This window comes from Hesperophylax consimilis, chromosome 3 (assembly GCF_061612785.1).
Source record: "Hesperophylax consimilis isolate HC1 chromosome 3, BYU_Hcon_1.0, whole genome shotgun sequence".
NCBI lineage: Eukaryota > Metazoa > Arthropoda > Insecta > Trichoptera > Limnephilidae > Hesperophylax > Hesperophylax consimilis.
Genome location: NC_142838.1, coordinates 38,811,032 through 38,823,121, shown reverse-complemented (window position 1 = coordinate 38,823,121; position 12,090 = coordinate 38,811,032). Strand labels below are relative to the sequence as shown.

The 12,090-nt window shown below is 36.2% G+C and overlaps 1 protein-coding gene across 4 annotated transcripts in view; it reads right to left on the bottom strand.

Moving 5' to 3' along the window:
* Window positions 1–12,090, bottom strand: part of tgo (Aryl hydrocarbon receptor nuclear translocator homolog tgo) — a 194,821-nt gene that overhangs the window by 66,799 nt on the left and 115,932 nt on the right. For all 4 annotated transcript variants that reach the window (XM_089650664.1, XM_089650661.1, XM_089650662.1 and 1 more), the window contains one exon: window positions 5,869–6,029. In XM_089650664.1, the coding sequence (XP_089506790.1) occupies window positions 5,869–6,029 (161 nt within the window). The remainder of the gene's footprint in view (window positions 1–5,868; window positions 6,030–12,090) is intronic.

Below are 12,090 nucleotides of genomic sequence, written 5' to 3'. Positions count from 1 at the left end.
AGGCTAAGATTAATAACGTATGTTAGTGGAGTAAGTAGTTGTTCGCTTAGTGTTATTATTGTTTTAGAGTCTATTCCGTCAGGACCTGATGTTGTGTTATTCTTTAGGGAATGTATTAATTTTTTGGTGTCTTCCAGAGTTACTCTATGTAATTTGAAAAGACTGACACTATTTTTGTGTTTGCACTGAGTCGGAATTTTTTGAGGTTCTTGATTATCGTTACTAGACGACTTTTGTTTTATATTTTCGGCTAGGCTTGCTCCGATATTTGTGTAATGTCTGTTTATGTAATTAAGGATAAGTGTAGGATTTTTGTGGAAGTCGACTTCTTCGTCGTTGATAAGTATTTTTTTTATTTCATCATCTTTGTTTTTTTGTGTATTTGTACTTTCCCTCAGAATAGACCAAACGCTTTTCGGGTCAAAGTTAGCAGTAATCAGTTTGTTTCTGTAATATAATTCTTTGGCTTTTCGTATAATTAGAGAACAAGTATTTCTGTACCTTTTATAGAAAGAGTTCAGAAAAGTATCATTTGGGTTGCGTGTGACTTGTTTGTGTAGTTTATCCCGTTTTTTAATGCAATTTATTATGCTTTGAGTAATCCATTTTTTTAGTCTTATTTTGCGGTGCGTGAAAGATTTGAATGTTTTTGTGGTGTTTTGAGTGATGAGGGTTTGTAGGTATGTTATTAAGTAATTCCAGGCTTCTTCAGTGTTGTTAATTTTTTTAAGGTGTTCCCACGTTTGTTTTTCTAGGCATTTTTTTAGGTTCACGTAGTCAGTTTCAAATTTTGTGATATTGTTTTGAATTGTTGGGTTCAATGTCTGTGTGGTCAGTCCTATCATTGTTGTGTAGTGGTCTGTGATTGTGGATTCAAATACTACGCTACAGAATTTGTTTTTGGATTTGATCATTATATGGTCTAAGCATGATTCCGAGTCTCTGGTAACTCTGGTTGGAGTGTTGATGGCGCTTATTATGCCATGTTCCAGGAGCATCAGTTGGTATTCGATATTCTGGGGATGGCCTTGTGGAAGTATATTTATGTTGAGGTCACCAGTTACGATGATGTTTTTGAAGTGGGTAATTTTTTTTATATGAGTGTCGAGAGCTGTTAGAAAGGGCGTAATGTTGTGTGATGAAGGTGATCTGTAAATAGCGAGTATGCACGTATCTGGGTCAGCGATTATTTGTAAACAATTTGAGTTTTCTAGGGTGAATTCTGAGACAGATACGTTAAGATTATCTTTTATGTAAACGACAACTCCATCATTTTGGTTTTGGTATTTTGTTGTGAAATATGAGGAGTAGTTATTTTTGTGTTTTACAGTAAAAGAGGTTGGGATCCAGCATTCTGTTAGTATAATAATATTGAAGTCTATTTTAAAGGAAGACAAGAGTATGTCTAGTTCGTCGTAGTTTTTGTTAAGGGATCTTATGTTTTGGTTTAATAGAGTAAGGGTGCCTGGGGTGCTAAATATTGAATCGCATAGTTTTGTATTATTGGTTGAATAATGTGAGTGAGTGCTAGTTGAGTGGATAGTATTTAGTAATTCGGCCATATTAAATTATTAGCAATGTATTTAATTTACTTTAGGTGGATAAGTCGTCTAAGTTTGTTTCCCCATTTTTTTTAGGTCATTTTCGTGTTTTATTTGGAAGATTTTATCGCCAGTTGCTTTGCGGATAAGCAATTTATTTGATTTAAACCACACGTATTGGTAGTGGGTTTCTTTAGCCGTCTGCTTAGTTTTCCACAGAAGTTCCTTAAAGTACGGTGAGAGCACCTCGCTGATGAAAATGGGAGAATTTGAGTCTATGGTTTTGGCCGCATTTTTTTTTGAGAGCATAGATTCCCTTGTATTTTGATTATAGAAGGTGATGTGGAGTTTGTCTGGGGTGTTTTGTCTTCGATCTTGAGTCCTGGTCACCATGCGTATATCTTGTGGTTGCAAGGGCAGTCCCAGTGAGTTGGCTACTCGAAGTACTGCTTCCGAGGCTTGTTCTCCCGGCCGCAATTCCACGCCCGCCATTTCCAAGCTGTCGGAGAGCTTCACTTGCTCTAGATCTGCAAGACGGCTTTCCAGGGATGAGATTCTTGTGTTTTTTTTTTCATTCTCTTCTTTTAATAATTTTATACCTTTGAGGCCCTCCTCCAAATCTTTAAAGCGTGTGATCAGGTCATCATACTGGTTGCAAATAAAGTTAGTGCTTTTCTTAAGATCGCTGATTCACTGTTCATTTTATACTTTCTGCTGTCGTTGTATTTGATTTATTGTTTATGGCCTATTATTATATTATTTATCATTGTCTTCGAGCCAATTAAATGAAATATTAACGTGGAAGAATATTCAAATAAATTTAAATGCTCCGCGATGTAAAGGAGACTTAACTGAAACGTACATAAAATTCAATTTCATAATAGAGCGATTGAGTTTACAACTTCAGAATTAAGTTGTAAAGATAGTCGGATGACATGCAAAAGCATCATATTTCACCGAAATAAAAGCTGAACCGAGGAAGGAACGGAGGCGTATCCGCGGTAAACGTTTAGCTACGTTTTAATAAACATTTTTCTTTAATACAAAAAATACATAATAATACGTCATAATATGAATCATAAATCGTTGTTGGAAAAATAAAAAAAAAGAGCTAGTATCTGGAAACGGGCGGCGCGTGCTGAAGGAATATTCTCATATGTTGTAGTAATATTGGGTCGTGAAGCGCGGGGAAATGTTTTCAGGAATTTAATGAAAGTTATGATAAACAGGTGAAGGCACGCCGCCGTTTGCTTTTTTCTAGTTCTTTGTTTCACGGTACCACTGTAGGGTTCGAACACAAAGTACACTCGTCATGCTTCTTCTATTCTATTCACAGATAATGAGAATACTCGCTGAAAAGTGTGAACATCTCAATGTTGACTGCACCGAGAGCGGGCGATGTATTTGAATTGAGGTGTTCGTACTGATTGCAATACGATCGGCAGCGCAGTGTCATTTAACACATTAGCACACAATCTGTAGAGCATTAAATTTCATCAGCACATTAAATGAGGGTCTATTATTCTCGTCGCATATTGAAGCGATGCGCTATGTACCAACTCGGTCTATTATGGTACTTCCAGCGAATGCAACAAAGTACCCACCGTGGTTCACATTACGCAATGCTAATTCCGCTGCATCTCCAGCTACATGCATGCCGAGGGTAGCTTGCTAGGTTTTATGTCCGAGACGGCCGCTGTAAGGTATTTTAATGAATACCGCGCTATGTTTACTAAGACGGACGATTTCCATTTTGATTGGGCAGAAAACGTAGTTAAGTCCTGAAGCATTTCCCGGTAACAATATTTTGTTAACAATAAAAAAGAGCAGACGCGCCTTTTGTCAATGGATTAACCGTTTTTTCCCCGATGAACATCGCGGAATGAATAGCAAACAGAGCGTTGGTTGTGTTGGTGCAGACGACTGTACCAGTGTACGGGTTTATCAGTGTAGGAGCAACACTGAGCACTGTCAGCACTGTCCGACTGTTGTACCTGTCTGCACTGTGGTGTGGTGTGTGGTGTGTGGTGTGTGGTGTGTGGTGTAGTGTCCAGTGTTCACTGTTCACAGGACTGCGGGAATATTAAACTGTGTCCGGCGAAAGCCGACAGAACACAACGTGCACGAATGTAATCAAATGAATTTTTACAACTCTTCGCTCAAGCTGACCGAGAATATTTTACAAAAGCAAAGGTTTATAAATGGTTATGAAGAGTAGCGAAGTTGTCGCATATTTTGTTGACCACAGAAGTTGAGCAGAAAATGGCACTCGATTTATTTAGAACATAAACGGCTTGTCTAGTTTTCAACGTACGAGTAGATCAGACTCAAAATCCCTCATATAAGTCAAACATATATATTGACACCGTCCTACCGTCTGGGAAATTGATCGGTTGCATCTTGTACGTGTCTTGTTGTAAAAAAACACGATGAAACATATAGCATGTATCAAAGGTGTGATTCTTGCAACTGTGAATAACGTATAATATATATTTGTATAACAAAATGTTTTTTTTTATAATTTAGACTAAGTTAGATAATAGGTTTTAATAATTAAGACTAAGTTAGAGTGTTTTATTTGTCCACGCTGCTCCTTTGCTCTCCCTCAATACCATTGTTGACCCTTGACCCTGAGGCCACCTCGGCCCCCTGGTTCTACGGAGCACCCCAGAAGGGCGATATGGCCCACTTTGTAAATCATTGATCTGCATAAACGAAACGACACCGAAAACCTGAAAGCAATAATAATGCATGCAACCTATGTACGTACTGAAATGCATTTTGAAATGTTTAATAACGGTCATTGATAACAATGACAGGTTTACATGGCGCGTGTGCTCGTTCCGCGAAGATGTTTATATCAATTCCGACTAAAGGACCGCGAGGCCACTAAGCCTGGGGACTGTGGGACTCGGTGGGACTGCACCAAGCACCAAGCACCAAACACCGAGACTCCGACACAGCCGTAACGGAATATTTAGTCTCGCCAATAATTATTGTTTTACTGCCGAGGCATTTTACGGTTATCATTCCATTCAACTCTTTACAGCCGACCTTTCAGGCGGTCCCATATTATGCAACAAACGCATCCAAATAGACAGTGCCTACACTACCGCGATACCTTTCTTTAATCTTTCAAACTTTACAGACAGAAAAAAGTCCTGAAAACGTGGAAAGAGTGATCCTTCCTAATGAATACTTCATTCAAAGCTAAGAGGAATGTCACATTTTTGTTTTGGAAATAATCAAATTATAAAATGGTTATAGAACTGTATATATAACCATTATATTCTTTCTTCTCATTCGAGGTACTCAATCCTTTTCATTGCGTCACTAGTCATTAGTCACGTTGACGATAATAATAATTAAGGTGTTGTCAATGCAATGGTATCGCTGAGTGAGTCAAGGTATCCCAGCAATGGAATCATAGTTTGATAGGACTAAATGACGTTCAGAGCATTACACAGAAACGTACCAGATGAAACATTTTTGCGGACAACTCAGCGAGGAACGTTAGAAAAAACGCGTCCAAAAAAGCTGATTGGAAATCATTTGATTGATACTGATTTAGTTACATAAAATAAATATTAAACTATATTCCATGTATTTTATTGTTAGATCTTTAATAATATTCATAGCAGAAGAATATGCTCTGGAAATGAAATTATCTCACATCTCGAAGGACTAAAGAGATGTATCTTTGCAACTAAAAACAGAGATTCTGTGTGATAAAGCAGCAACCACTGGTTTAAACTGTATAATAATCGTTGAAGAAAAAGATAATACTAATAAACCTAAACGAAACATGAAAGAATAAGACACAGAATCGAACTCAGGATCTCTATCTTACCGCGACAACGTTTTTAACCACTCGACCATTATGACCTGATTTTCAATTTTAGAATTATTAATTTTCGACCATTACCTTTTTCTATTTTATGTGTCTTGTTCTGTTTCACGTTTCGTTTAGATTTATTGGTATTATCTTCTTCTTACTCAATGGTTCAATATTACATTGATGGGCATAACCTTCAAAAGTTATAAAAAAAATACATCCAATAAAATTAAATATATTTAATTAATTAAATATATTAATTTAACATACATCAACATTGTTCAGAAAAAAGATGATTGAACCACAGGCAAAACTGGGTAGTAAAGCTTATAAATACATAGGCATTAAAAAAATTGACCAATCGCGATCACCTAAAAGTGTATTAGATAGTTAAAATCGGGACGGGATCCATAATTCCTGAGCCGACGATGAACGAAAGGATGAAGGAATGCTGTGTTGGATGTGATGGTTGTAAGATGTGTTTGAACTGACCTCTGAGCGCCTTCATGTGCGCCACCGCCATGCGCAGGATGGTCAGCTTGTCGGGCTTGCGGGCCAGTGCGCTGCACGTGGGCACCATGTCCGACAGCTCCGTGATGTACGCGGTCATCTTGTTTCTCCTTCGTCGCTCAATCTCGCAGTGGTTCTCTCGGCTGCAACAACACAACAATAACAGGCGTTAGCATATACAATAGCATTGAAATCAACCATCAGAAGTGCAAGCACCATCAACCTGTACAAGGAAAACAACAAAGAGGCAGGAGAAAAGGATAGAACTTCACAGAACTCTGGTTCGGCACCCACTTCGTGTATTAAAGATTCTCGTGACAATCTTGTCTACGTCCATCCTCTCAACGCGTCCAAACGTCCTGACGTTCTTGAAGGTCCCCGTGGTCGTGGGGTAAGGCTGTCAACTAGCAATACCCATACCCAGTGAGGCCCACATTATGGTATAATATTTAAAAATACATAATATTATTGATCAATAAAAAAAATTCGGAGAGCGCGTGTTTAAATCCCGGCGTGCGCAAGTAAATTTTATTTGAATAATTAATTAAAATTATATAATACATTATATAGAGCAGATATATTTGCGGCACGTTTCAGAGTGGAAGACACACTTAGTATCGCCCTGATGTAGTAGTTGAAAAGTTGCGTGAAATGGTTTTAGCCTTGTTTAGTTTTTGTTTCATCATATCTGAATAGCCAGGTACAGCCCCTCTTTCCCTATCTTTCCCCTCCCTACTATCTTCAGCCTCACAACATACCCCAATCGGGGATGTCATAGTCTCGTTGGCTCCAAACGTTTGGGAGCAGTTAGGACTCTTGTGCGGTATTCATACAAATAAATTAAATCCTTTTATTTACATCTATTATTCCCATCCGTTGGGAACATGATCATAGATTATTTTAGCACATACCCAGACCCAGGGTTTTCATTTCTACTGCATTATATGTTATATATAATCAGAACTTCAACAAGGGCTGCAATCCTCGCTACCTTAGCTTACTATATATTTGTAACGAGTGTAAGGCATTGCAGCAAATTTAATTACATCATTTCCATTATTACGTGTTTATTATTAGTCCATTCTTTTGAACGATTGATGACATATTCATTGCATTTTCATCCACCTCTTGAATGATGAAAAAATAAAATAAGTGAAGCAATATTTGAAGAGAACTTTGCGTGCGCGATCTTGACACAGTCCTAGGGAAATTTTCCATCTAAATTAATAAGGAAAACAAACCGCAGTTCCCAGAAGGAAAATAACAACGATATCCCACGTACATACAGCACCGAGTAGCAGGTATACAACACACCTAGAGATATTTCATCAAGGTGAATGAAAAACTACTATGCATACCTAACGCAATGGCTAATGGTATCGCCAGCCACCGGCTATATTGCCACCGCTACCGTATTACTCTGGGAACATTATTACTTCGTACAACAATCAACGTAGGTACCCAGGTTTTATGGTGTTATAATGATTGCACCGCAGCAGGCGAATTGGACCGTGAACGGAGTAGTCATATAACAATAAGCGCCTTCGGTGCTTGAGGCTATTATCGACGTTGTAAACAAACCGTTTTCCTTAGACAATTTACAAAGTAGAAATAATATGAAGAAAAAAATTAGGAAGGAACAACTTTTTCTGTAACTTTTTTGAAGTAAAGATAATTCTAATAAATCAAAACGAAACATGAAACCGAATCCAACGCAGAAAATAAAAAAGGTAACGGTCCCAACTAGGAATCAAAACCAGGATCTCTTGTCTTACCGGGACAGCGTCTTAACCACTTGACCATTGGGACCTAGTTATTAAACGTCATATTTGTCGATTACAAATTGAGAATTAACAACATCAGCTTGTAAAAAAAATTCCCATATTTTAGGCAGCTAAATTAAATTAGGGATTGCTCGGGGATGCGATAGTCCAACTGGCTCCAGATGGTTGGAAACAGTTGGAACTCTTGTGCGGTTTTCTTGTAAACAAATTTAAAAAAACTAAGAAAAGCTCTTCATGAATAATCATGTAATTAAAATGCAGATTTATATGTATGATAGCTACTTACATACAGAGTATTGTGAAATGGTTCCGTTCATCATTTCGGTGACACAATTTGACAGGGAGAGGTCTAAGAAATTCGCGATTTACAAGGCGCAATAGATACAGATCTTACTATCATCATTTTATCCCTTGTAAATGAAGGATAGAAGATTGCGAACAGGGCATCGATTCTGATGAGTAATAAATATTGTACCTACTAGTAAATAAATGGTTTTATAGGAACTCATGTTATATGTATTTCTAAACCATAGACAGTGTATGAATGTTTCTCAAAATTCTACCTCAATACAGGTTCTCCTAGTAAGGCAGGTTATATACAACTTAAAAATAACTACTGTTATTGTCTCTTTATTACTGTACCATCATACATTTTTTCTATTACTCTTCTTACGACGTCGCCGTAGAAGTCAAGAAAGCCAAGCCACCAATTTGACGAAAAAAAAAGTTAAGTGTACAAAAGCGTTTTAAAACCATCAAAGATGCCGTGCTCAATGGATTTGAGCCACAAAATACCCCATTTATGACTATTTTGCAATTGCCAAGAGACTTATTACACACAGATTGAAGAAGTCAATGTCAAGTCTTGGACCTCCGAATACTTTATTATGTATGATATGTGGCATAACGCTGTTGACAACTGAAACTTGCGGCCAGGCAAACACGACCCGGTTCACAATCGACGACGATTTATAGTCTTGTACCCAAGTTAGAAGAGGAACTTGGGTTGTAGAAATGTTATTGACAACAGGTTTTGAGTAAGATTAGGAAAATAAATCTTAGATGGTTTGAACATGTAGAGCGAATAAACAAAGAAAGGAGTGTTAGGAGAATATTATACGCAAATAATGTAAAGGTATAAAAAGGCGGGGACGTACGAGAAAGACATGGCACGATCAAGAGAACCAAATATTGGTGTCGGGCCGTATCAAGAGTCAGAATAACGGAAGGTCATGTATGAATGTGAATAAAACAAGCAGTGTGTGCCAAGGTGTTTGGCGATCCGTCCTCTTTGCTTATCTCTTCAAGAAAACGGCGCGGCGGTTCTGGTGGTTTATTAGCATTTTAATAAGCTTTCCTTTAGAGAATCTCCACAAAATATAAGTGCTGTCGGTATCCACAAATTATCTTTGGACATCTGTTCAATACAATATCCAATGGTCAAGAGATATAACATTCTGAAATCACTTTTTGTGGTTATTCAAACAAAATTATAAAAAGATAACATCACAAAGTACCTATGTTAAAGTTTCACCGTTCTATGTGTATTTAAAAACAACAAGAACATACTTTATGCCGTTTCTCAGCTTTATGATTTTGTGGCTTGGCTCCCTTTATTTCTAATGTCACCTTGAATAGTATGTATGTTTGTTTATAATGCTGTTATGTTTTTGATATAAATAAATACGTTCTTATTAAAGTAATATTCAATCCAACAACCGTAAATAACTTAGAGTTCCCCTGCCTTTAGGGAAATGAAAGGGTACGTAGACGGAGTATGAACAATATTCTACCTAAGCTGAGTTCAAGCACCGTAAAATTAGACTGCACGATTCGGTAACATTTATCCGTGTAAAATAAAAACTAACTGTAACGGTACTAAAATGAGATGCCATTAGGCCGGTCGACTGCAGCGGATCGACGTGGGTTTCTTTTCTTTGCGAAATATCTAACACCACTTACGTAAAAACATCTACTTATTGATATTGTTCAAGGTAAATGGACTCTGCTTGGGAAATTGAAGAAAAAACTACACTTCTGCAGAATTCAATTTATTTTAGAATACATGTTAGGCAATTTGTTTACTGTGCAACAAAATACATTTTTTACGATTTCGGTAATACGTCTATTTTTTTTATTCTGTTGTAAGGCGTGTAAAGAAAATTAAGACGTATTCTCAGGAATTTGACTCTAGAATTCAGTAATGATTTTCACAACTGCGTTGAACGTTCGTCTCTTAAAATGTAGGTGGCGGCATTTAGTAAAAGTAAACGATCAAAAGAACTAACAAATTATGTTTATTGCTTCTTGCGATATCATAAGGTGTGCGAACTTACTACGTAAACCTTGCAGAGAGCTTCGTAAGTTCAAAAATGTCAAAAAATAGGGACTACTTATTTATTTATTTATTTTATTTATTTATTTATTGTTTGTTTGTAAATATTACATAATAAAATTAATGAACTTAAAATGTCCAACTAGGCGATTGCCCGTTTTAGGACATTCCAATATGATAATGTTTTTACATGTAAATTATGGTACATTATAGTGTTGACTATTCTGTTGTTAAAAAAAATACATATGTATATTCATATTCTAGAATACTTCCAGTTATATCACGACATATTTTACTATTATTTAGCTGACATAATAACTGAATTAACATAACATAAGCTGAATTAATAGATAAAAACAAGAAAATGAATTTGAAAATGAAACTGAATTGAAGAAATTCTGTTGGTAAAGTAATACAAATGTATGTTCTTTTTTTTTTTTTTACTATTGTTTAGCTGATATATTAAAATAAAGAAATATTAATATATAAAAAAAGGAAATGAAAAATAACAAAAAATAAAAAATGAAAGTAAAGAAGGAACTTTTCCTTTAAGGAGAAATATCACGAAGAATTGAACAATTTTCGAACTTTCTTTATGTAAAAATACAGTTCCTGTAATGCTAATATAATACCAATATAAGTTAAAATGTAAAGAAGAATGTAAAGAAAAACAAAATTTACAATTTAATTACTGTTTTTTAGCATATTCTCGCATTCAACTCTCCCCAAGACCAGAAGCCAATTGTTTACCTGCATACGCAGAATATTAGTACTCTTTGCCTTCCATGCATCAGGTATGAGATTGAGCAGTTTAGGGCCTAAGTATGAGAATTGTCTCTGTGCTAAAGATGAGGAAGTGGTGGGCGGAACTGTTGGGTTTTTTTTTGCATGTCTTGTATTATGACAGTGGTTTACGGAAGCTAAGTAGTGCCTCTGTTTTTGAGTATGTAAAATGATTTTCCTCATGTATAATTGTCTTACATCAAGAACACGAAACTCTGCGAACAATGAATCGCTGGGGTACCTGAAAGGTTTTTTCAGTATGACTCTTATAAGCGATTTCTGGGATTTAGCTAAGGGATCGAGTATGGTTTTAGCACAACCTCCCCAACCTAAGGAAGCATAGTCTAGTATGGAATTGCACATTGCAAAGTAAATTCGTTTCAAATCATTTAGACATAGAATATTTCTTATTGCTATAAACAGATGTGTAAGTTTCCTGACCTTTGTGGAAGTAAAGGCTATGTGTTTGTCCCATCTCAGAAATTTATCAATGATAATTCCTAGGTATCTTATATTGTCCACACATTCTAAGGTATTGCATTTACATGTAATAGTGTCGTAACAATGGTGTATTCTAATGTTAATAATTTCTTGTGGTTGACCCGCTTGAGTTGAACTGAAGCAGATGAATTTCGTTTTATCCGAATTTAGAGTGAGGAGATTACTATCTAGCCACTGTTTAACTTTGTTTATGCCAAATTCAGCTTTAAAGCAAGACTCATTCCAGGTTTTGCCTTCGAATAAAAGTACTGTATCGTCAGCAAATGTAATAATGTGGTCTGCAAATGAAGTATTACATAAGTCATTTATATAAACATTAAACAATATGGGACCTAGTGTACTTCCTTGCGGTACGCCATATTTAATATTGGCTGGATCACTTAGAGTACCGTTAATATCCACTATTTGGCTCCTGTTTTCTAGGTAACTAACAAACCACTTGAAAATTTGACCCTGTATCCCAATGCGCTGTAGTTTATTCAGCAGAATTTTGTGCGAGATAGTGTCGAACGCTTTGGCTAGATCTAAAAAAAGTGCAATGCATTTACTACCTTTATCTAGATTATTAGAGATGATTTTTGTCAAATTAGCGATGGCGTTTTCAGTGCTTAAACCTTTGCGAAAGCCGAATTGTCTACTAGAAAGGATGTTGTTATTTTCGAGATAAAGGATGAGACGGTTCTTTACAATTTTCTCCATAATTTTAGAGACAGAGTTGAGTACTATCTTGTTTGTTGATATTAAAAATTATTGTTCGATTAGAAAAAAGATTTCAAGAAATAAACCAATTTATTGTTATTT